The 26603-nt window shown below is 38.4% G+C and overlaps 1 protein-coding gene across 5 annotated transcripts in view; it reads right to left on the reverse strand.

Moving 5' to 3' along the window:
- MYBPC1 (myosin binding protein C1) overlaps positions 1-26603 on the reverse strand; it is a 130630-nt gene that overhangs the window by 48698 nt on the left and 55329 nt on the right. For 3 of the 5 annotated variants that reach the window (XM_006138047.4, XM_006138048.4, XM_075939294.1), the window contains exons 4-13: positions 21214-21249; positions 20785-20823; positions 19441-19476; positions 17104-17208; positions 15421-15569; positions 14968-15085; positions 13306-13357; positions 10274-10330; positions 3198-3361; positions 91-223 (exon numbers count right to left, since the gene is read on the reverse strand). In XM_006138047.4, coding sequence (XP_006138109.2) covers positions 91-223; positions 3198-3361; positions 10274-10330; positions 13306-13357; positions 14968-15085; positions 15421-15569; positions 17104-17208; positions 19441-19476; positions 20785-20823; positions 21214-21249 — 889 coding nt within the window. The remainder of the gene's footprint in view (positions 1-90; positions 224-3197; positions 3362-10273; positions 10331-13305; positions 13358-14967; positions 15086-15420; positions 15570-17103; positions 17209-19440; positions 19477-20784; positions 20824-21213; positions 21250-26603) is intronic. The other 2 variants (XM_075939289.1, XM_075939299.1) reach the window with 2 other exon arrangements.

Raw genomic sequence — 26603 nt, forward strand, 5'->3', positions numbered from 1 at the left:
ACTGGGATCAAGGGAAGATTCAATGTGTTAATTTAGCAAGAAACTGAGTGTAGAATTTGTTATTAGATATGTTTAGTAAGAATCACTTACTTTGTACTTGGTCGTATTTCTTGTCCATTTTTATACCACTTGAGTTCCACTGTTGGATCTGCCAACTCCACCACAAACCTTACTTTACCTCCTTTATCCACTTGATATGCAGGATCCAGAATTTTGGAAAAAGCTGTTGCAGGATGTATGAAAAGAAGAAGAAAAACAAATGAAAATGTACAAGTTATAAGGACATCGCATAATGCAAAACCTAACTGGTATGATAAGAAGCCTGCTGAAAAGAATTATTTCAGGATAAAATGATGAATATACAGTACATAATATGGAGCCTGTTTATTGCTCACAGCTAATTTCAATGCAGTCAGTCTTGGTGTAACAGCAATTGCACTCATGGCGTATCTTTTGGAGAGCAGATTGTATTATATTGGTTACCACGGCTCCTTCAGGAACTAAAACGGTATGTGAATAAGGGATGGGTGTGTGTGTGTGTGCAAACACCTCCAGAAATGTCCCCTTGGGGAGATTTGCACATATTTCAAACTAATTTTCTAGAGACTATGAAAGCAAAGAAAGGGCTTTTGACTTAAAAAGGTTGCATTTAAACTGACTTTGAACCTTCTTTCTAAAGGGGGGAACTTCTCCCTTGCAAAAAGGTTGGAGAGACTTTGACTTACTGGGGCCCTATAGGATAGATAGGCAACCTCTGGTAAGGTTAGGAATTTCCTTTGTTTTTCATGTGATCTCCGTAATACTTTTACCATAAGAATAAATGTGCTTGCTTAGCAAGAGGTGTGTGTGGCGACTAGCTGCTAAGCAAACTGGTTTGCTGGGAATGCCACAGAGGAAGGCAGGACATTGTGCAGTTTTAAAACCGTCTCACAGAAGGAAGTGGCACAAGAGACAGGTGAAGGCTGAACACCCGCAATTTGACTTGGATCTCCAGGGGCAGACAATGAAGGTGAAGATATAAGTGCAATTACCATGAAACTGACAGTCAGTTCATAGTGTAGTTAATGTAAGAGGAAAAAGAAAGGTCTTTATTAAAGATCTGCCACAGTTATAGGTTTTCAGACCTTCTTACAAGTCTGCAAGAAAAAAAAACAGCTGCAGGAAAAACCTCATCAGTTATGCAGCCTCTCCCCAGGAAGTGGGAAAACAGGAAAGGCAACTAATCAGAGTTGCTGCAGGTGCTGAGCAACATTCTTGTCTTTTGACTTTTGGAGCAGTTAGAAGATGTAAATGCCTCATGTTTCCTGCTAGAAGATTCAAATGCCCTTGTAGGCAACAAAAATTATTAGGGGGTGGAACTGGTCCCATATGAAGAGAAATTCAAAAGACTGGGACTTTTTAGCTTAGAAAAGAGGAGGCTTGGGGGGAGGGGATATGATAGAGGTCTATAAAATCATGACTGGTGTGGAAAAAGTGAATAAGGAAACATTATTTACTTGTTCCCATAACATAAGAACTAGGGGTCACCAAATGAAATTAATAGGTAGCTGGTTTTAAACAAACCAAAGGAAGTTTTTCTTCATGCAGTACACAGTCAACCTGTGGAACTCCTATCCAGAGCGTGTTGTGAAGACCAGGACTTTAACAGGGTTCAATAAAGAACTAGATAAATTCATGGAGGCTAGGTCCATCAATGGACAAAAATTCACATAATACATCAGATTTCTCCTTCAACACTGGCATATAGTGATGGAGATGAGTAACTTCTTCCTGATCTCAGGAGTTTGATGGCTGACTTCTAACCAGAAGTAGAAATTTGATGTATTATGTGAATTTTTGTTCTAGTTTAGAGCAAGTTTTACTATTCTTGTTATCTATGCTCAATCCCTTTTTAAACCACACTAAAATCATCACTTCAATAATATCTTCTGTCAGTAAATTCCACAAATTAATTGAATGCTGTGTCTAAGAACCCAAAGTATTTCTTTTTCATTCATTTTAAAAGTGCTGCTCTTCATTTACATTGACTGTCCTCTTGTTTACATTTTATGAGAAGGTAAATAGGAGTGACAGAATGACTTTTCCTTTACTATTCATTATGCGTTTGTATGTTAGAAGAGTTCTACCATATTATAGTACAAAGGAATATGTTTAAAATCCAATTACTTTTAACGGCCAAGGGAAAAAAATCAGATTTCTGTGTAAACAACAGTAGATATTTTTTAATTTCCAAGCAAGACTGAAGGAAGCAGAACCATTTATTTTACTTCTGGTGGTACTCAACATAGTTAAATAAATGAAGATTATTTCTGGATTTATTGGCCCAGAATATCTGGTGTGGCCAAACTGTGCTACATGAAGGACCGGAGAGATTGAGCAATGGTGGCCCTTATATCATCTTTCTATTCCCCCAGCACTGATACTAGCCAGGGTTTACTCAGTCTCTGACATAAGTTAGAGCATTTTAAAGACTGCTCTGACTTGCACCCATTTGCCAGTGGCCCTAATGGGCTGATCTAATAGATAGGCCCCACTGGAATACAAGAAGGCCTTGGCCATGCTCTTTTTCCCTGGGAATACATCCTGATCTGTGTTCTGGGAGGGAGATATCTTCTACACAGGAGGAATCCTCTAGGGAACCACTTGAGCAACACAAGTATCTGGAATGAATCGGAGTAGTGCCCCAGTATTACGAGCAAATGCCAGAATGTTACCTTGGACAGAATGCATGTACATATGTTGTGCTATTTGCATCGCCAAGCTTCTTGGGTGGGGAAGAGCACTCTTGAACCAGACTACCCTGCACACAAAGGAGTGTATGTGCACTAACCAGGATCCCAGTGAAGCTGAGCAAAGTTTCAAAATTAAGTTAAAAAATTAATGGCAAAAAGCACATAAAATATTTAATATTCCTAAACTTCAATAATCTACAATTTTACCCCTAGCAGAGAGATATACATTCTGCATTCCTTAACCAAGCAAAACTCCCTTGCAAGTCAGTGGGAACTGAGCTCAGTTAAGAACCACAATTTGGCAAACAGGGCATTAGTGTAAGTACCAAATGGGCATGTGGCTTTTATGTTAATCACTGTGAGCCAAAACCTGCCCCAGATTATTCGCTGTGCAGCCTGAATATTTCCCAGACTTGTGCTCTCTCAAGATGGTTCAGATGTAAGAAATCTTTTCCTTAGTCATACCTGCACTCTTCTTCTCTTCCCTACGCATGCGCTTCAGGCGTTTTAGCATGCCTCTCAGATCAGTGATACCATATTGAAATGCAATCTTCTCATAATCACTGGGTTTAGCGTTCTTCAAGAGATCCCACACATCTATTTCAGGCTCTTCCTCTTGTTTAATCTCCCTAACAGTAGAAAAAAAATGGATGTAGCATAGTTAACAAGATTTCAATTTCATTAGAAAAAAATAGACAAGTGAATATTAAATCTGAGATTAGAAAAGTTTTGGTTAAGGGTTGAAGATGTAAATCAAAATTTGGATTCACTTAGGCTATGTCTACACAGCAACATTATTTCAAAATAACTAGCGTTATTTTGAAATAACTAGTCCACGTCTACACAGCAGGCAGTTATTTCGAAATATTGTTGAAATACTTGAAGGACTTCTTACTCTGACTCCTGTAACCCTCATTGTATGAGCAGTAAGGGAAGTTTGGAGGAAGAATGCTCTATTTCGAAATAAATGCTGTGTAGACGCTCCCTATTTCGAAATAAGCTACGCAATTGACATAGCTCAATTTGCATAGCTTATTTCAAGTTAAGCTCTGCTGTGTAGGTGCACCCGTGGAAGGATAGACCCAAGTTATTGAGGTTAGTTCTGAATCCAAACTCTCTCACAGTACATGGGATCACTGAATCAAGGGTTCTGCTTTTGTCTCTTATAGACAAATGGCTAACTATGAAATTCAGCTCCTGATCCAAACTTCTCCAAAGTGCCGGGGGAGTTTGGATCCAAGATTCTGGTTAGAGATGTTCAAGTATCAGCAGTCTGTGGTAAGTTTTACATTTGCCCATGAGGAAAAAATATTTGAAAATACAATATAAGGCGGCCTGATTGTGATCTCACATAAACCAGTTTCTCATTCTGCTGTAATTTCACTGACTTTAGTGAAGTCATGTGTGCTTCACCCCAACATAACTGAGCTCATTGTAGCATGTAAATTCTATAGTTATAAAAAGAGGCCTTTATTCTTTGAATGTAGACCCCGGTTCTGCAAGTGTTTCTTTTGGCAGGTGGGGGCACATACAGAACCTCATTGAAGTCAACAGGAGTCTGTGCAGGCATAAGGGTACATATGTTGTCAGGAATTAGTCCATGCAGCTAAGTCTGGGACTGGCTAGCTCCGCTTCCCTAATAAGCAACAGAGAACATGTAGCTGAATCACACTTGGCTTGTAACAGATTCACCTAATTTACCAGATTGCCAGACTGGTTGAAGGAAACAAAAGCATTCACCCATGCCTGCATTAGATCCTGCTCCTGGTTTGGCTTCAGCCCTGCTCTGGTCTTGCCTCACTTCAGGTAACCCATCTCTGGCCTTCAGCTCCAATTCCTGGCTGACGACTTTGGGCTCTTTTCATGACTATCAAGTCCTGCTCCTTCACGAGGCTGGACTCCTGCTCTAATCACGAGATAGGACCACCCACATTCTATATTAAGTCTGCACAGCCAAAACCAAAAATGGGGTAGCTTCCTCTTCCAGGATGGATCCCACTGAAACTAACATCCCCTTGTTGGAGTTGGTAGATGCTTTGCAGAATTACAAACCCAGATTAGCATTCTGCAGGAGCAGAACATTGCCTTTATGCACTCAAGCCTTGCACCAAGGCTTAAAGAACAGAAGATTTATTTACCAGGCAGGTTTGATGGACACCATAGAAACTTCTGTGACTTTCTGAGCTGTTGTCAGCTCCTGTTTCTATTATGCCCACAAACTTGCACCACAGACTGATCCAGAGTGGGTGCGTCTCATCAGTTTGCTGACCAGGGAGATGCAGGTCTGGTCCTCTCCACTCCAGGGAAAAATCATGTATTTTCTTGGGCCAAAAGAAGAATTCTATCCAAGTCATGGAAATAATTGCTGATGATCCAAATCAAACATGTATGGCACAATCTGTGCTCCAAGCCCTGAGGCAGGCAGCCAACCAGTCAGCAATGACACTATGGAGTTTCAGTGCCTGGTGACAGACACCAAGTGGTACAAAGCTGCACAGTGCTGCTAATTCAGACTCCATCTGAGCTAAATGAAAGGCAAGCTTGTGTGGTCTGAATCTCCAGCCAGCTCGGATGCCGTTTTCACATTAACATAGACAATTGCCAGGGGAATGCCAACAGGAAAAGAAGTGCACCCCACAGCCTGAGCAACTGGACACAGCCTGAAGCCATCTCTCCAATGCAGAGAAAGAACATGGGGCATAAGGTCTATGCCTCTACTGCTGAGGCCCAAGATACTTTGCCTTGAGTTGAATGGCAAAGGGACGATCCATTTCTTAGTCGAGAATGTTGCAGCTCTGATAGAGGGATCTGGGAGAGGCTAGCATCTCTCCTTTGCTCCCATTCATGGCTCCTACAGTTCCCCTCAGGTACCTTGATGGCATCTAATGAATGCTCAATGGACCTCCATTATGACACCCACTAGTGAACAGTTCTCTCCTATCTTCAGACCCAGTCACAGAAGGTCAAACTTGGAGGTCACCAACCTTCAGGGTCTGCATAAGTCCTTTCAGTTTGGTATGGTCTATTTCCCATACTTTCCAACCATCTTGGCTTGTGACACACAATTCCCACCTCTTTTGGGGATCAAGCACCATTCCTTTTAATTCTAGAGACCAGTTGTGAGTTAGATGTTTTCCCTGGAGTGACTCCTAGTAAGTCCGACCCCAGGCAAGGACTTTCAAACAAGCGGACACAGCTTGAAGGTGTCCCGGTTGGACCCAATATCTTCCCTTGCAGCCTTAGGGGTCCCAACCAAGTATCGGGACTTCACAGACATTTTCAACAAGAAGGGTGTTGTTCTGACTTGTCACTGGTGCTATGCCACATTGACCAAGGTCATTCAGGCTTGCCATAAGCAACAAGGTCTGTTGTCCACCCCAGAACTTTAAATCCATCCGCACCACAGCTAATCTGGTCACTGATAGGTAGGTCCCTTCATGGTCATAGAACAGATCAACCTAGTGGCTTTCAAGAGACAGCTTACCAAGTCATTGACGATTATCCCATGTTCCATGCCTCCCTTCTCAAGCCATGCACAGAGATCCTGATTCTAGCCTGCTCCTATCCCCCAACACCCATATCCAGTGAGGGGCAAGACGAGTGTGTGGTTTGGAAAATCCCTGACTCCAGACCATTCTAAGGGAAAGTCTAATGCCTGGTTATTGGGAAGGGTATGGCCTGGCAGACCCATCCTGGGAACCAGAGGAAAACATTCACACAGCACATATATTATGAACTTTTCACTGGTTCCATCCTAAGAAACTGGGTCCAAGAGCCCCTACAAGGAGCCCTTGAAAGGAGCAACTGTCAGGAATCAAAGCTTGCAGCTGAGCCTGGGACTAGTGAGTTCCACCTCTCTATGAACAAACAAAAAAACTCTGAGCTGAATCATAGTTGGATTGCAGCAGAATCATCTGATTAGCTGGAGGAACCAACAGGTGCGCTCTCAAGCACTGCAGCAGCATTGGCCCAACAACTGCTCAGGACATTTGCCCACAGCTGCATTAGCTCATGCACCAACTTATTTTCAGCCCTGCCCTTGCCTTGACCCCAATCTTGCCCTTGCATTGCTTCACTCCAGGTTACCTGGTTCTGACCCTCTAGTCTGATTTCTGACTTTGGCTCTGACTCTTGCTTCTGCTATGTGGCCTCTGATTCTGATCCTCAGCTCAGATTAATGACTTCTGATTCTGACTCTTGACTATGGTAATCAAGCCTCTGACTCCAGCTCGGTTCCTGGGCTGGTATTCCTGGTGACAGTCTCCTGTTCTAACCTGTAGGCTGACTCTTGCTCCAGCCAGTAGGCATGACACCCATGTCCCCCTCACTGACATCCATACTCCTCAAACTGCAGCACTGGGGTTAAACTTGGTACAAGCCTTGTATTATGGATTTCCACCAACACCTACACTCACGACACAAATATATTGGCCTCTGTACTTACCATGATCTTTGGTAACAGGAAACATTTTAGTTCTGTTTGCTCAAGCTTTCAGGTTTCATATTAAATAAGCTAAGTACCATATTTATTGTATTTTGCTTCAAAGTCTATAGTTGAGCTAACAGAGTCTGCTATAAAAAGACCTAGTTAACCAGCTTGAAACTGACAAGCAGGGATAATGGTGACATTTGGATAAGATCATAATTTTGATGAAATCCACTGGTTACATTAAAAAAAGAAAGCTGCTAATATAATATAGGGACATCATTTATAGAGACTAACTACTTACTGAAAATGGTGTTTCAATGAGATTCCTCATGCATGAGGTCAGGTCAAAAGCAGCTTGCAAACATATTTAAAAGCTGACACCCACTACAGGGTAGAATTCTCATCTCATTGCACTGGCCATTAGCTGTGCAACTTCTATCAATGCTAACAAGAGTTTTACACACACACACACACACACACACACACGCACACACACACACGATGATAATGTGCCTCCATTAAAATCAGGAAGGTGTTGAGTTTTACACACACACACACACACACACACACACACACACACACACACACACACGATGATAATGTGCCTCCATTAAAATCAGGAAGGTGTTGAGAATGAGGATCAGCAGGACCAGAATTTCAGCTTATTAAAACAATTATTTCAGCCTCACTATACACTTTCTATGACTAATGAACAAATGTTGACATTTTGAACAAACATATTTTGTTCTGAGACTATCACATCTGTGCCTATGGATAGTGGGCAAATTACAGTTATTATTTTCCAGACAGATCCGCTTTAAATTTTCTAGACCATGGTGTCATTCAAAATTTTTCCTGCAAGATGTGTACTTTGCTAAAAAATGTATTTTAAAGAAGTATAAATATTGAGTCTCTTTGAGACCTTGTGCCTTTTAGAATTTCATGGCATTACTAATCCATTGCTGTGATGAGACATAAGCACTCACACAGAATGTCATTAAGATGGCTTATTGGTTTGATTTCCCATCAGAGCATCACAAAATAAAAGAAAAAGCAGCATTCAGATGCAACAGGTACTTATGTATTGAATTTCAGCAACGCAAAAGTGGAGGCAAAACACTGGTTTTATCAATATAAAATCATTCTATTTAAAAACAGGTTTGTTTGGTTTTCCATTAACCACACAAGAGTTATACTGTGTCTCTATGGATATATATTTTTTAATCAAAGAAAATAAGAAATTAATTGTGTTACTGAAGTGATGCAATTTCACATTATCACAAAAACAAAGAAACCTGCTCCCATGCATTCCATACATTAGTATGAAAACCCTCCACAGAGAGTCAGAACTGTCACATTACTGTTGTTTCAGTAGGATAGTTAAATGAACACACATCAGATTGAAGTTCCTATTTAGGAATGAAGCAAGGATAAAAATTGGAGACCTGGTGGATATGAATCAATTCAAACAATACAAAAGGTTGGCGCCATGGATACTCTGCCTCTGGGTAATTTAGAAACTGGTCTTGGTTCTATCAGGTATTTTTATTGTAGGACAAAGTTTAACTATTTCAATACCCACCTTATTTTTATGACTCCCTATTATTATTATACTATCTAAGAGCTTCACAATCTTTCATGTATTTAGTAGCATGTGCTTTTTCCCAGTCAGAGATGAATGCTAGTAGAGATGAAGGGAAAATTCTCCCTTCAGTTCTGCATGCTCACCTCTTAGGCTGTGTCCAGACTCAGGGTTTTTTTCGGGAAAAGTAGCCTTTTTCTGAAAAAACTTCACCTGCGTCTAGACTGCAGCCGCGTTCTTTCGAAATTAAATCGAAAGAACGCGGCTTTTCTTTCGATGGCGGTAAACCTCATTTCATGAGGAAGAACGCCTTCTTTCGAAAGTGCTTCTTTCGAAAGAAGGCGTTCTTGAATGTAAATAGGGCTTCTTCGAAAGAGAGCATCCAGACTCACTGGGTTCTTTCTTTTGAAAAAGCGGCTTGCTCTTTCGAAAGTTCCGCGTGCAGTCTAGATGCTGTCTTTCGAAAGAGGCTCTTTCGAAAGTATCTTTCGAAAGAGCCTCTTTCGAAAGAGGCTTGCAGTCTAGACATAGCCTTACTGACATCAATGGAAGTTGTACTATCCTATAACCAACAGCAATACTGGGTCCAAGATCTAGAAACCTAGAGGGCTGTGGCAGTCCTAACAGCATCCACACATTAAAAGCAGTCTTGAGGAGCAGATACCTAATTTTTTAGCTGCCATCACGTGAAGGAAAAAATCAAACTAACATTGAATACTTGTTGTTTATACACCTACAGGTTTGGTGTGCATATACGAACAGTTTAATGTTTGGTTATTAGAATTGCAAAGTCATGCAGCATATTATCTGAAAGCCAATTTCTTCTAATTTTTGTAAGAAGTTATCAAGTTTTACTTAAGACCTTATATTGTCTCAATAATATACTTGCCTATTTCTTGAATAACCTGTTTGTTGCTTTTTGGTCAGATGAAGAAAGAGCATGTAATGCTTACTAAATAATAATTTTACTGCATGCTCTAGCAGGAGCATGGGGAAAGGAAGAACAAAAGATTCATCGATCATCTAAAAATATCCTTCTTCCTACTTTGCACAAGTACTTTGAACTTTCCAGAACCCCCCCATGGAAATAACACATATATTTTGAAAGCATGGTATATATTTTCCAGTGTCAGGATGTTTGCTAAAAGTAATTTAAAGTGTGTCCAAAGGGGTCAGGTTAACCCCTCTAGTTTCTTTCTTTTACATCAGACTCAATTTTCCAGCCTGTTCATTCCTGCATAGGAAAAAAACACAAACACATGCAAAGACAAAATAAATTCTATTGATTTGTTCCATTAAGAAAGTGCAGCACAGCCTAAAATCTTTGACACACTTAAATCTGAAGTTTCTATCCTTCCTGATATAATTAGTTGAACTTTTGCATTTCATACTCTTGGAATTAAAAGTTAGGAATATCAGAAAAAAAGTGAGATCATAAAATTCTTGAGAAATGATTAATGCTAAACCTGACTGTGTATGAACCTAATGATTTCCAATCCACACCTGCTCACTTCATCACTTGGTTCTCACCTACGTTTCAGGAGACCACTAAAGTCAAGTTCTCCTGCATCCTCTTGTCCTTCACCGCTGTTGTTAATAAAAAAAAAAAAGATCAAATCTTTGTTTAATACAAAGAGACTTGAACAACACACATTGCAAACACTCTAGAAGTCTTGTATATGCAATACTGTCTAGGCACACAGATAATGGTATAAAATCAACACAAACTTGTATTCGTTTCCACGCAAGTTATGGTTCCATAACAAGCACTTGTGAAAAATAAACACAAAGGTTTGTATTGCTTGCTCTTATACTTTTAAGGCAAATTTTTGTTGATTGCATACATTAATTTGCTAAGATTTGTGTTATATTTTAGAACACAAATTCACTTAAGCTGGTCAACACAAAGGGCTTTGTTTTTGGGTTTGGGTAATATAGCTATGTAAAAAACAAAGGGCTTGTGCTGATCTCTGTTACAAATATAAAACAAAGATTTGCATTGTTGAGTGTGCTGCATTGAACAATGCTAGTGCATTCATACACTAGCTATCAAAGCATTACACTTAAGTTTAACCTCTATGTGTCAGCAAAGGGAGAAGTCAGACATAAAAAGAAAAACAATAGTTTGTACACTTTAAAGATGGATTTATAGCTTTTTAAAGATGCAGTCTTTTCTAGAAGGTCTTACACAAGAAATTTTTATTACAATATATATATAGAAAAAACACTCTGTTATTGGAATGATGACAGTAAACATTAGGGCTGAAAACCTGGAACTATAGAAGTCAATGGCAGTTAACTCAATGGCACTTATAGTTCATCTTAGAGTGGGCATACAGAATTTTCAGAAGTATTTTTTTCTGTTGATATTGTGGTTGCTGCTGAGTCAGAGTATGGTATGTAATGGAACCCCTAGGAAAGAATTCACCTTGAAATTATATCCTGCTGAGCATGCATTTATCTCAATAGTTCATTATTTAATAGAAGTTACTATTTAATCACAATTATAAAGGATGTTTTCTTATCTGTTTAAGTTAACAAAGGACACTATTTTTCTGTCCAAAAACTATGTTCCCAAAATTTGTATTTCTGTTAAGAAAAATGTGTGCAGATTTAGAAAGTGTAAAGACTACATCATAACAATGGTTTTATTGCCTATTTTAGCTCAAATTCCATTAATGTGCAAGAAGATTGAGGATATAATGCTGTATACTAAAAACATATGCATTCCAGAAGTATTATTATATCATAAAGATGAATTTGACATGCATTTTTCTTTTTACAGTAACCTAATCCTGTCGCATTGAAGTCAGCTGGAATTTTGCCATTGATTTCAATGAGCGCAGGACTGGGCTCGCAGTAAATTTTGCATCCTAACTGATAACTGTTAGGCAACATACAGTAGAATATTTTAAAGAAACACAAAATAACATTTTAAAATTTCTTCTATAAAGAAATGGATAATATTTAGTGGCATCTTAAAAATGAAATGAAAAATGCATTCGGAAACACATTAAAAAACTTTAAAATACAAGATCTGTCTAATGAAGTAATTATTTTAATATCTATTTGTAAATGTTTGGATGTTATCCACGACTCTGATGTTATCCATACACCTTCTATTTAAACAGACAGTCTTCGTTTGCAACGTGCTGGCTAAATCCAGCTTGTGTAATTATTTTCTGACTATCTACAGTTCCCATCTATTTTTAAATAAATAATGGGAGGCTCCGCCCCCCTGCTTGCTACGTTCACCAATCCCCATCTCTGGGGGTAGGCTGCTCCGGCTCTCCTCCTGGCTGCTGGGCCAAGGCCAGGCCAGCCTCAGCTCTCTCCCCCCGACCACTGGGGAAAGGAGAGGATGGAGGAAGAGAGGGAGGAGGCAGGCAGGACGCAGAGTGACGTGATGACATCACTCTGTTGTCCGGCAGGAAACATTTTTTTTATATATATATAGAGAGAGAGACGAGGTAGGTGAATGAGGTAATATGCATTTTTCATTTTCTACTCTGAACTACTGTGTAGCATTAGAATGCAATGTTTATAGGCTTCACCCTTCTACCTTAAAAGACATTGCTTGCAAAAACAAAGTCTTTGGAATCTTCACACACAAGTTGATACATAAATGTTAGTAACTGGTGTGATTAACTCTGAAGTAGAGCTAGGTGAAATTTTTCAGATGAATAGTTTATTCACCTAAAAATACAGTTTTAGTTAAAATGAAAATATTCGAGAATGGACATGAATTTACTCAATTGTTTCAGCCAGAAAAAAATGTGGCTGGGTTCACAAAAGGGCTGAAGCTAGCAAAGGTGATGGTAGTATTCACCAGGAATGTGGAAGACCAAGTTCAAAACCCTGCTCTACATCTGACAGGAGGAGGAAACTTAATCCATGTCTCCCACGGCCTAAGTGAGTACCCTACAAGCATTTGGCTAATTAGTAACAAGGGCACCTCCATCTCCTGCTCCTCCCTTTGGACATTACATGAATCTATCTCTTTTAAAATGCCCAGAAATAAAACATTTTTGATTGAATGGCATCTTTTGTTTGATCCAAAATGGATTTATTTAATTCAACGACATTTGAGTGAATCTTTGGATTTAGTTTGACATGGACCAATTTTTTTTGCTTTTTTTTTTTTTAATCTGAGAGTGAACATAAATCAGTTATTTGCCTAACTCTACTCTGGAGTTACTAACAGTAATGGTTTATAAGCTTTAGCTCTTAAAAATTAGAATTTCATAAATGCAATCCTATAACTTTATTTAGTTTTTGCAATGCTTACTGTATGATTATCTAATTCCAACAATACTTCCCCATATAGTAATTACACTCTACTCTGATTTTAAAGTCTATTATACTGTATGTGCAGTTTCTGATATAAGGCTACTTCATCCCACCCACATTCAATTAAGTTATTCCCCAATGTTTTCATCCTTATTTATAAGGTCACATTTTATAACACTTGATACGCTTAGCTAGGAGAGATGGTATGGGACGATTGTCTGCGATAAGTATCCCTTATTGAGTAACTTCAAAGGATCACCACTTGAAGTTACCTTCTTTTGAAAGCAGATCGGATGTCAATAGATGGAGCAGCCTGAGAAGTTTCTATGAAAACAAAAAAAAAAGGTTAAAGAAATATTTTTATCTTGGTGCTTTAAATTACTTGAATATTGCTAAGTGACCACCATGTCCATGCCCCTCTGTCTTCAAGATCTGCTAAGTGCAAGTCCCATCAGTAAAGAGGTAAATCTTTTAAAGTACATGTCTCTAAGCTACATTAGACATTACTGCATACAAAATCAAATTGTGTAATGTTCCTCTCACATTCTCTTCCCACCCACACCCCACCCCTCTATGTGTCTCTCACTTTTTGCCTCTAACTCACATCTTCAACTTTTCAAACTAAAATCAGTTCTGCCCAGAATTTAACAGGAAAAAAGAAGTCCTGCATCATCATCTGGGAGACATAAATAATCAGTAGTTGTTTTCTACCACCCAGAATGGACTTTGTCTTTCTCCCCTTGAGAGGTCAGCAAGAAAGTTACAAGAGCTTGGTTTAACTGAGAGGAGATTCTGGGAAAAATTCCTTCCAGTATCAAGGGCCAACACAAGGTCTGTGCACCACATAAAACCTGTTTGGAGAGTTTATGTGTGATATAAGTGATGAATAGACCTTTGTGCTGGACCTTGGCAAAAGGATGAATTTCCCTCTGCATGAATTGGCCAACAGAATCAGAGCTGAACAGATGAAACAACTCTGTGCTGCGGAAAATTTATGAATGCTGATAGGATTGGTTCTTCACCAAGCTACCTAATGAATAGATGCAGACTCCTGCTGGGTGCCTGTCTCATCAATTGACAATCAGCTGTTGGGCACTCCCTTAATTGTGGCCTGCTTCCCTGGCTGATGACGAAGCTGATGACCTTGGTAATTTGGTAGGCTTCTTTTGCTAGGATGAACAAAGACTACACTAAGCTGCTTGAAGTGCTGCTGGCTTTCTGGGCATTTGGAAAGACTGTCTAGACCTGTCTAACTGCTGAAATTACAGGACCAGATGACCACTTAAAGGCTGCTGTTCAGTCTTAAAACCTGTATGGGGCAGACAAGATTATTTGCTCTTGTTTGCTCATTGGACTTTCTGTCTCTTTGGTCCTGCAAACACACATGTACTAAACTTTATTCACGTGAGAAGTCCCATGAGTAAAATTAAGCCTGTGCATACATGTTTGCAGAAGAGTGCCTTCATCATGCAGATGTCAACAAATAAGTTGGCCCTGACTCTTGATTATAATTTGCAGTCATTTATACCTGGAAAAGTAAATTTAAAATGCTGCCACTAAGTACCATTCTACGCTCTATCTGCTCAGGTACAGAGTCAAGCCCATGCCATAACAGAATCTCTCTCGGATATAACCGCATACATAACCTTCTCTCGTGGCAGATTTATCACTAGCACTCTGGTCAGCAGAGGCCAGACTGACATTCAAAAGAAGTCTTTCTATTGACCTCTCTGTGCTCTGGCTCAGCCTCGGCTTGTCAGCTACCCACCTCTACCATACATTTCATTCCAAAAATAAATCACGGTTGCTCAGGGGGCATTATGTGCAAAAAGTTAACGTTAACCCTCCCTTCACTGTAGTCTTCAGAACACAGCTATATCATATTTGATATACAAATAGAAAAAAAATATAAATGGACAAAAAGGGAGTCTTACCATGGATTTCAAGATCGAAAGAGCAACTATCAAACTTATCCTTATATGTTACTTCACACCGGTAGTTCCCGCCGTAGTTCTCTTTAGCTTTAATGATTTGCATCTCAAATGTATAAATCTGAAATTCAAATGCAAAGTGTCATCATTTTCATTTAAGGTACATTTCTACAAGGAGGAGGTTAAAAGCTATGGCCCAGGCAGGTGGAGTGTTTACTCTCTCAGCCTGTGTCAGGAGTGATGCAGAACTGTGGTACCTCAGGAGAAGGTCAGAAGAGGAACTGTGACTCAGAGACTCCCCCCCTTTCAAAGTCATGATTCATAGGAGCGCCTCTATATCCATTGCCCGAAACACAGTGCTCTCCATCCTGAGCTGAATGACTGGCTAAGATTGGTTTTTAAGGCTTCAAGCTTTGTCTCTTAAAAAAAAAAAAAATAACAAAAACGCAAGTGTACCTTGCTATGACGCTCAAACGTCTCCTTCAGCTGGAGGTGTTTGCCTGCTTTACTGGCCAGGTCCATCCATTTACCTTTGAACCACTTCACAGTTGGCTTTCGTAGAAGATCTTTTGCTTCTACTTTGGCTATAAACGTAATATTTCCCCCTTTAAAAGAGAAAAATGTCATTAGTGAAAATATCACACTTGTACAAGTTTCTTGTGAAGAAAGGTTTGTGCAGAGGGTAGAGGGGCTTTGGACTCTTATCTAGGGGTATGTCTGTACTTCATTCTTCTTTGGATAGAAGGATGCAAATTCAGCTGAGTGAAATTGCAAATGAAGCTGGGATTTAAATAGCCTGCGCTTCATTTGCATAATCATGTTATGGTGCTATTTTGAAATAGCGCCATTTCAAAATAACAGACGCTGTTAAGATGTGGTTATTTCGAGAGAAAACCCTTCTCTTGAAATAACTGGTAAACCTCATTGTATGAGGAATAAGGGTTATTTTGAGAGAATGGTTTTCTCTCGTCTGTTATTTCAAAATAGTGCTATTTTGAAATCGCGCCATAACGCGAATATGCAAATGAAGCGCGGGATATTTAAATCCCGGATTAATTTGTAATTTCAAATGTCTTCATTTGCATCCCTCTCTCGAAAGAGGGTGCAAGTGTAGACATATCCTGAGTCTGTGCCCTGGCAGGTAATGCAACATACAGCAGAGATGGGCAACCAAGGATAGTGAGTAGGCCACATGAGAGGCCCTCCTTTGTCTCACTAGGGCGCAAGATTGAAATCAGTCATGTGCACTCACCATGAATAAGATTAAATACGTGAATGCATGGCATGCTGAATATTTCAAAACCAGTAGAAATGCTTTAATCATTCATATACCAATAGAACTGGCATCAACTTAGAATAACAATAAAAAAATTTACACTTACTTTTCAATATCAAACCCCTCCCTGGCCTCTTCCCCACCTTGTCTCCCAATCCCACTTCTCCCCCTCCCTCACAGAGCTTGAACATAGAGAATCAGCTGATTTGCAGTTCTGAAGCTCTGAGGTGTAGGAGGGCTGGGGTGCGAATCAGCCGATTCATGCTACTCTGGAAGTGTTGGGAGGGAAGAGGTAGATGTGGGGCCCCCAATGCATGAGAGGCATAGGGGAAAGGGGCAGAGAAAGGGTGCACAAGCCGCACATCGAGCGCCCGGTGGGCCACATGTGGCCCATAGACTGGAAGTTGCCCACTGCTTGCACAAACATAATTAGCAGGAGACTTGACAGGGAGGCTGTGTAGCAACCCCAAAAAGCTTCCTGTTTCTTCAGTCCCAAGTTTTGTTTATGTTTTGTCTCACAAAATCCTTTCATCTCCTTAAAAATGAGACAGTATAAGAGCATATGAACAACCACCAGCTAACATCAGCCCAGGTGATCACCTCTCCTCTCCAAGTGACCACAACTTCCAGCTTTCACCATGACTAAATTATTAGATCTAAATTTGGTCTTGTATTAGCCAGTTGAATATTCTGTTCATAGACAGAGCAAATTCATTCTTCAAAGAGCAGCGTGCCGTTCTTTTTAAAGTTAATAGGAGCTGCATGTGCTTGAGGGCAGACTGGTATGTGAAATGCACCTGACTTGTCAGACTTTATCAGTATAATAAGACACACCCCCATTTAACTTTTTTCTAGGCACTTACCAACATTAACTGAACCACCCTGAGGTTTTTCGACAAATAAAGTGGATCTCTCGGAATTGTCATGCTTCTCTGGTTCCTCTTCAGTTCCATCTCCAAGAGACCATACTAATATGCAGAGAAAAAGAGAGGGGGAAATATTTGTCTGAGTATGGTTCACTCCTACCAAAGTCCACTTACCTGGGTTCATTCGTCTTTCTAACCCTGTTGCATCCTTTCTTTAGGCATCTTCAATGGTATGTTAAGTTTTCTGTTCTCTTACTCCCAGTGACACCCACTGTCAGGGACTGGGCTGTAACATGCTCTACAGTTTCTAAAGAAATATTATCTTTGTGATGATGGAAAATAGAACTATTTGGGAAAGGAAATTGGGCAGATGGACGGTATAAGTGTTCAGCACAACCTGGATTACAATAATGTCAAGCCATGGGTGGTTTATGGGTAAAGTGTGACCCTTTGCTTTGTAGGAACGGAAACCACAGATCTAAGACCCAAAGGCACAAGCAAAGTAAGTGTGACCACTTGGTGCCTGATCTGTGTGTCTCCTTCAATCCTGCACTTACACAGAAGCTCATGAAATTAATTTTTCCCCTCTGCCAGCGAGATAATGATAGGAAGAGGCTCGCTGTTCAATCCTAATTTCTCCCTCCCTTCAGCGAGAGAACCAGACAACTACGCACAGCCTAATTACCAACCCCCCCGGGGCCTCACCCACCAGTTTCTGGCCACTCATACCCTCCTGCAAGTTTGGGCTGAGCAAATCCCAAGGCCAGCCCTGTGCATAAATTATTGTTTACAGGTGAATATCAAGCCAGGCACAAATGGTTATCACACACTCAGGTACAGATCTCTCTCCTGTTGAAGTCAATGGGAGTTTTAAGCCAAAAGTGGGCAGCAATGGTGAAAAAGGCTACATGCAGTATTTCCCTTTCTGACACCTCCTTCGGAGATCTGGAGGGAATCAAAGATGACTCCCAGCAAAAAAACGCAAGGAGAACAATAAAGAAAACATCTGTGGGCCAAAGGCTCTCCTTCTACAGACAGGACAAAAATATGTGTCCCATATTCTGACACAGAAAGTATGCAGCAAGAATAACATATAATCTCCTTTAGGCTTGAGAGTTTAGACCAGCAAGGAACACGGGAAATGAATGCAGACAGTAAAACTAGGGCCAGAAGGTACAGTCTGTGTAGAACTATATGAATATCAGTCTATCCCCACAAGAGGCCATTCCTTTGCTCTCTTTGGATAAAAAATGCCTCTTTATTGTTCCTGAAGGAAAAAGAAAACATGACACTGTGTGATTTGGGTCAGTGTGTTCAATGGCTCTCAGCTTCTGGTCTTATAATTAACAAAAAGGCACAACAAGTTGCATAAGAATTTGTATCTTTTTAGATGCATAAGAATTCATATTTTTTTCCATGTAGAGTACCTGTGGTAAAAGATCACATGTCAGATGGCAACATGGTTTGTACACTGGATAGAAACCATTATTATTGAAAGAAAAACCATGGCTGGAAAAAGTTTTTTTTTGCACAGATACATAACTAACTGCTTTGGCCACAGCTCATTAACCAACGGTGGAAAAAGGTAACCAAATGTTTTTGTTGGAAAAAAGTAACCAAATATTTTTGTTTTATTAAAAGCAACAACACATTTAAAGAGGTACACAAATACTAAAAAACTGCACTTCTAGGAAGGTTAAAAGAACTAGGCTTTTAGCATTGTCTCTTAATGCAGTCCATGTGTGGGAGTATCCAATTCAACTGCACATGTAGTTGTGTTATTGCTCACATGTAAACACACATATAAACATGCACATACACACACAAATGTAGAGAGACAGATGTATCTATCGATATGCTGTATATATAGTATACTGGCACACATACAAAACCACAACATAAATACAATTAGGAAAGGGTCACTAGTGAAAATTCTTTATATGACAGTATCTGGTACTCAAAATTTTAGAGTGCAGCTAGCAAAAATTCTAATAAACCAGAACAAGATTCTGAAAAACATATTATCAACCAATTTCTATATGCAAGAAGATCACACAAAGTCACCATGTGTTTGTTTTTTATTCAAAAGATTCACAGATTTCAGATAAATAACCAGGGTTGAAGAGAGATGTCTGTTTCTACATTTCCAAGTAGATTTTCCCAAGTAACCCCTTTTATTTGAAATTTAAAATCAACGGAAAAGTTAAGATTTAATGGCATACGAATGACTGTAATATAAAAGAAAGGTAAATTAGTGTGAAGAAATAATTAACTAAAAATAATTGTGCTATGTTAGGGTTGGAATGTTTCTATTTTGTTTTCAGGAGATCTCACCTGAATCTTTTCTCTCCGTTGACCGAGTAGTTCCATCTGAAAGGAAAGAGTAACCTGGATGATACCAGTTCAGATATCACAGTGCAATTGTCCTTAGAGTTTACTGTTTCTTTAAAAATATTGACTCTACTCAAGTAGCAGGGATAAAACAGAAATGTAGGGCCATAATCACATGGAAAGTCTGAAAACAGAGATATGAAGAGTGTATAACTGAATCTAAACCTCAATTCTTTTTCTTCTGTTTCTGTATTCAGCATAGGAAGACGTAATTAACATAGTGTTATCTAGAATGAATAATAGACTGAAATGTCTTCTGTTATCTTGAACTACACAGATTTTTGAGGAAAATATTGGCTTTGTTGCATCCTTCTCAAATATGTAAAGGAAGCCTTGCATAGAGTAACACGCCAGGTTGACAATATAATGACTCAAGTTGGAAAAAAATCCGTAGAAATAATGAAAAATAAATTTTGAGGGTTCTTGTCAGGAGTGGTTAAAATAATCCTGCCATTTTTAGAATTAAGGGCCAGATTGCCAGTTGGTATAAATCAGTGTAACTCCACGGATTTCAGCTTAAGATATTTCATTTCATTTTCAGGAGTTTGTGTAAAAATTGGTAATGTCTTATGGGAACTAAAATAATTCAAAAAATGTCTTACTCTAACAAGTTGACATGCAACATTAGGCATTCCATCATTGTGTTTCATTAAGAGTTTGCACTCCTTTTTAAACTAATTAATGCACAACATGGTTGGAAATTACTTATGTAGGCAGGGTGAGGTTTCAGTAACACCCCAAAATTGGTGGCAGTAGGACTTTAAGTAGCATCCTTTACTGCTGCTTTTCTTTTGGTGGTTGTGGTTTGAAGGGTTTTTATTTTCAACTGACTGGTGGCCTGCATTGAAAAATTCAAGCCACCCGCCTTCTGATTGATGGTTGTACAATGGCATCAGTGAACATCCCAGGCAAGGTGACATCCAACCACATGAAGAAAACTAGCTTTAAATCATTACAAATTTAGTTTAATTATTATTCTGAAATTTGGGTTCAGGTTTAACCTTAAAAAAGCAGTCTGTATTCATCTGTATGGATGCACACTTCACTTGCTATGAAATAGTCAAGTTTCATTTGAGCCCTTAAAAGAAGATTCAGATGGGATTTCAGTCTGAATAAGCCTGGCACTAGCCCACTGCAGGGAGGTAAATTTCACCTAAAGTCTCTAAAGAACTTCCTGTGTTGATGGAAATTATGCTTGAGTGTAAACTACAGAAGTGGGATCTATTTTTTTTCCTAGCCTATATGTTTTCTAAGGAGGAAGGGAAAAAGCACTGTAATAATCCTAACCTGCTTGTGGAGTATTAACTGAAGTGGTGTCATCTTCATCTGTAAAAAGAAATAGGAATAAAAAAAATGTACCAGGAAAGAGACCGCACTGTAGATTATCCTTTTTAGTACAAACAAAATGAAAATGTGAAACCTGTAAAAAAAGGGTAGGGGGGAGGAGGGGAGACCATGATAGTTGGAAACACTCGTAATGGAAACGTCAAACTGATGAAAAAAGTGTTGAGTAATTCAGTAGCTGAAATGGTAAACCTTAATGCTCCAGGCAAGTAAAGCAAATAAATAAAATAATGGGATGTAAACTGTGATCTATTATTAAAACATGGATTTATATGAGCGCTTTTTTAAATGATTCTGTTGGTTAGAGATGTAATCCACAGTGAATACAAAGGAACAAAAAAAAATGAAATCAAGGTCAACCACATATCTGACCTTCTGAAGAGGATGTCAATTCGCTGACGTTCATGTCTGTAAGTAAAATGTGTACCACATATACATTCAACATAACTAAACCATTTCAGACACGCAAGACATATCACAGTTTTAAAAAACACCATTATACACACAGTTAGTATCTCTTGTGTTAGAAGATTAATAAAAAATGAAAGCATTAAGCAACTCATTTTTTTCCATATACAGATAATACTTAAAGTACTGAATCATTATCAGTTCACCTTGTCTTCAATTGATAAGCAGTGAATAATGACCCCATTCTTTGGTATTAATGCTTAATTTCCTAAAATTTCTAATCTATTTTAGCAATTGTACTTTATTTTTAAAATGTTAACTCACATATTATGCCATGGTGAAATATTAATAAAAAATCTGGGTGTATTGTGAAAGTACCATTACAATATTGATAGTACGGGATAATAACAAAATTCATGATTGTTAGGAGAACCTAGTGGCAAGATAAAAGACACTTTCTATAACAATATGGTATTTTTGTTAGCTACCTGTATTTGAATTCTAGCTGCTGAATAGAACACACACATAGCTCAATCTCTAGTAAAAACAGAGTATAAATATTAGTGTTTTAAATGGGTTTTAGTGGGGAAAATATAATTTTTACCTGTGTACTTGTTGAGAGGCTAGAACAAACTAGATATAATTATGGCTTCCGGATATACAGACATATACAACAGAACCTCAGAAATACAAACACCAGAGTTACGAACTGACCAGCCAACCACACACCTTTGAAACAGCAAGTACACAATCAGGTAGCAGCAGAGAAAAAAATAAAAAAGAACAAATACAGTACAGTAGTTTAAAAAATAAATTACTAAAAAATAAAGGAAAAGCAGCATTTTTCTTCTGAACAGTGAAGTTTCAAAGCTGTATTCAGTCAATGTTCAGTTGTAAACTTTAGAAAGAGCAACTATAATGTTTTGTTCAGATTTATGAGCATTTCAGTTACAAACAACTTCTATTGCAAGGTGTTTGTAACTCAGATTTTATGGTTCCTATAAAGTTAAATAAAATATACATATTTTACATAATAAACTTTATTTTATTTAACTTTATAAAGTCAAAAGTAATTGAGTCTCCTACGAATTGAAGGAATTCACCTCAAACTCCCCCCAAAATTCAATCTACACATAGAACAATTTTAGAACAATTTTAGTCCTATTCAATATATTCTCATGTTTAACAAACAAATTAATGCTCTTCTTTAACCAAAAACAGAACACAATTTTAAATTTGGAGTTACTATTGTTGCTTTTGTAAAACAGCAGCAAAAGTTAATTGAACAGAGCAGATGCAAAACAGCAACGTTAAAATACACAATATTTCTATGTATTATGGCTTCTGAATTGTGCAAGGTGTTTAGTAATATAAGCAAGTACTTTGGCTATTTGCTGCTACAGCTTAAGCAAGTGATGAATAGGTGATGACATTTGATGAATGAGAAAGCTAAAACCCCATACATATACTAGGGCAGATTTTCCTGTTATACCCATGCAACGTTAGCTACTTTAGCTTAGGTGCAATGGAGAGCTATATTCTACAATGTCTGTTTTATGGAAGAAACGCGTTTTGATCTCAACACAATTTAGAAATAATATTATGAACAAAATATTTAAATATGTTCCCTTTCACAAATAGGAATGGAGTAAAGTGAGATGAAATAGATGGGAATGAGCATTTTTACACTAACAATATATGAAAGTCATAAAACAGTTGGTCAATTATTGCATATACTGTTTATAGCACTTTGTAGGGATAAAATAAATCATATTGCTATTCATAAATTAGGGTACATCTACACAGTACACTTATTTAGAAATAAGCTATTTCGGATTTTTTTCCCCGAAATAGCTTATTTAGAAATAGCATAGCTACACTACAGGGAAGCCTCTTAGTTTGAGCTTCCCTAATGTGGACGTGCTACCTCAAGTTAGAGGCCAGGAGGCACTGAGGAGTAATTACTTTGAATGGCTCTGGGGAGGAGCTATTTCGAAATAGCATCAGTGGAGCATCCACACTACTGCTATTCTGAAACAGCTATTTTGGAACAGGCGTTATTCCTCCTGGAATGAGGTTTACAGAAGTCGGAATAAGCTGTCCATTATTTCAAAATTATTTCAAAATAATATTGAAATAATATTGAAATAAGAGAACTGCCATGTAGATGCTTGCATTGTTATTTTGGAATAACGGCCGCTAAACAGCAATAACACTGTTGTGTAGAAGCACCCTTAGAGATTATCAGGGAGATGAGGATATCTTTGCAATCTTGGATATTCAAATTAATGTACGTATGCCCAACATATATTTTCTTGTTTTTACTGGGATAAACCTAAAGTAACTCCAGTTAAACTTATTGAGTCAATCTAGACTTACACTGCTGTAACTGAGAGCACAATTCAGTCCTAGCAATGACCAAACTCTTCAAAACGGCATGCCTAAAAGCTTATTAAATAGACGGTTTGGCTCTTTGAAGATCTGAGCACTCAGCAGCTCCCATTAAACTGTACAGGAAGTGTTGGCTGCTCAGTGCTTTAATACCTAAGTGGAAGAAATGAAGTTTTAGTAGACAGATGAAATGCTTAGTGAAACCGAAAGGAAATACAAGGATGAACTATGCAGACATTTTAGTAGATGGCTGAATGAAACCTAGAGAAAGCATATGAGTGAAATACACAGAAATATATTAGTGGACACCTGAATGACTGGATGGTACCTAAAGAAAGGAATAAGCAAGCTGTTTTTAGATTTATATAATCATTCTAACGGTGGAGGAAACCATGATAATATTTTGTATACAAGATGATGCTAAATTAAAAAAAAAGAAAAAAGGAAAATGGGATTAGTATACAATTACACTGCTATAAATTTGGTGAAACCTGCTGATACACTTCATGTTCTGAAAATAAAATGAATACTTAGTAGCTGCATCTGAATTCGTAGCTTTACAGTTACACAACTCAGATGTCTATGATAGTGGCAAAATTATACAGGAACAAACACATTTTCTTTTTGCTGCTTTGAGCTAATCATGTCTAGTGAAAACCCTAGAAGGAGAAAAAAAGAATTTTTCACATAGTATGACCCATTTTGCCAACTCTCTGAAACCTACTAATAACATAACAGGCAGACAAATATTTTACTACGGACAGACAGTAACTACCAACACGTAACAAAAAGTTGAACACGCACACAGGTAGCTACATGTTTTCTGACTGGCTCTATGCCACAAAAATCATCTCGAACTTGTGAACAATATACTTAGGTTTTCATGACTGGCTGTAGGATTCATGTATAATCTGGCCTTCCTGCGGATAGTCAACTTCCCATGTAGCTGGGTGGATGGCTGGTATAAACTATCGTACCTTGGAATTTGTTTGTCTGATCTATCAAATACCCATTCATTATTAGATCTAGATGTGAAATCCATTACCATCCCTGATAATTCAGAGAAGACCCAAAAAATGGCTCCTGCAAAAGTGGGGAAACAGGTTTTAACCCCATGATGGACTAAATTGGCTGGATCTCTCCGTGGTTCTTCTTGGTAAACAAGAGCCATTCAAATATATTTTCTAATACAACATGACTTCAGCAAATGGGGAAGAGAGGGATCTTTTCTTCTGACATTCAGGAGATATGCTCATTATTATAAGGAATACCACAGACAACATTATTTTTAACAGATGAGCACAATGGAATCCCTGCCCAGGGTTGGGTTGGGTTCAGAGTGCAATGCACCCAAAATAATTGTAATTAATATTATCATCTGACTCATTTAGTATGCTCTGACAATCATTTCTACGTTGCTATGTATAGGAACAGCCCCATTAGGCCACTTATTGATATCAAAATCTTGACAGTTTCTTATTGGAACTCTTACGTCAGTGGTTGTTGACAGCTGAAATGTGATTAAAAATGGAAACACCTCAACTTTTTACTTTATTTAGTAGAATCTCGGGGTTTTTTTTTAATTTAAAAATCATTCCAAGCACTAGAAATAAATGGCTCAGTGCCATGAAAAAGTCCTACTCTCCAGCATATCTCTTTATTCTTTGCTAGAGTGAAGCTTTAAAGACTACGTGACAGATTGTATTAAAAGGTACAGAACAGTATTGTTTGATGAGATACTTACCATGCTGTCTTTTTAGTCCAGCAAAATTTAGACTTGTACAGTTAGAGGGAAAGACACTATAGATGTTCAAATTCAGGACCAAAATGTTTTTCCCAGGTCAAAATTCAAGCAGTCATAATCCATAATTGCTAGACTATTCTAAGGCAAAAATCTTCACTTCTGTTTCTACCTATTTAGAGTGCAAAATGCTCCAGAATAGAACAGGTACCAAGAATGACAGATTTAAGTCTTTCCCATGGTATTTTTGTGGCAAAATAAAAGCACTATTGGAAGACAGCTAGCAGCATGCACAAATGCTAAATTCAGCATGTTTATTCGGATAGTGATATTTGGTTCATACATTCTCAACATCAACATTCTGATTGTCTTGAAACAAATGGCCATGCACTGCTGCTTATTTTTTCCAAAGTCATCTGTAAACAAGTCTTACATGCCATATCACTTCTAGTCTTTTAAAATGGCAAATCTATAAGCACCAACTTAGGAGAGAACAAAAAGTTTCTTTGATACAGTCTCGCATGACCTTCTTATCAATAAACTAGGGAAATACAACCTAGGGCTATTATAAGGTAGATGCATAACTGGCTGGATAATAACTACTCTCTGAGAATGGTTAATGGTTCACAATCATGCTGGAAGGGCATAACAAGTGGGGTTCTACAGGGGTCTGTTTTGGGACCTGTTCCATCCAATATCTTCATCAATGATTTAGACACTAGCATAGAGAGTACAGTTATTAAGTTTGCAGATGATACCAAGCTGGGAAGGGTTGCAAGAGCTTTGGCAGATAAGGTCATAATTCAAAGTGATCTGGACAAACTAGAGAAATGGTCAGAGGTAAACAGGATGAAGTTTAATAAGGACAAATGCAAAGTACCCCACTTAGGAAGGAACAATCAGTTTCACACATACAGAATGGGAAGCGACTGTCTAGGAAAGAGTACTTGCAGAAAGGGATCTAGGGGGTCATAGTGGACCACAAACTAAATATGAGTCAGTGTGACACTTTCAAAAAAGCAAACATGATTCTGGGATGCATTAACAGGAGTGTTGTGAGCAAGACACGAGAAGTCATTCTTGCACTCTATTCTGTGCTGATTAGGCCTCAGTTGGAGCATTGTGTTCAATTCTGGGCACCACATTTCAAGAAAGATGTAGAGAAATTGGAAAAGGTCCAGAGAAGAGCAACAAAAATAATGAAAGGGCTAGAAAACATGAG

Source organism: Pelodiscus sinensis, chromosome 1 (genome assembly GCF_049634645.1).
Source record: "Pelodiscus sinensis isolate JC-2024 chromosome 1, ASM4963464v1, whole genome shotgun sequence".
Taxonomy (NCBI): domain Eukaryota; kingdom Metazoa; phylum Chordata; order Testudines; family Trionychidae; genus Pelodiscus; species Pelodiscus sinensis.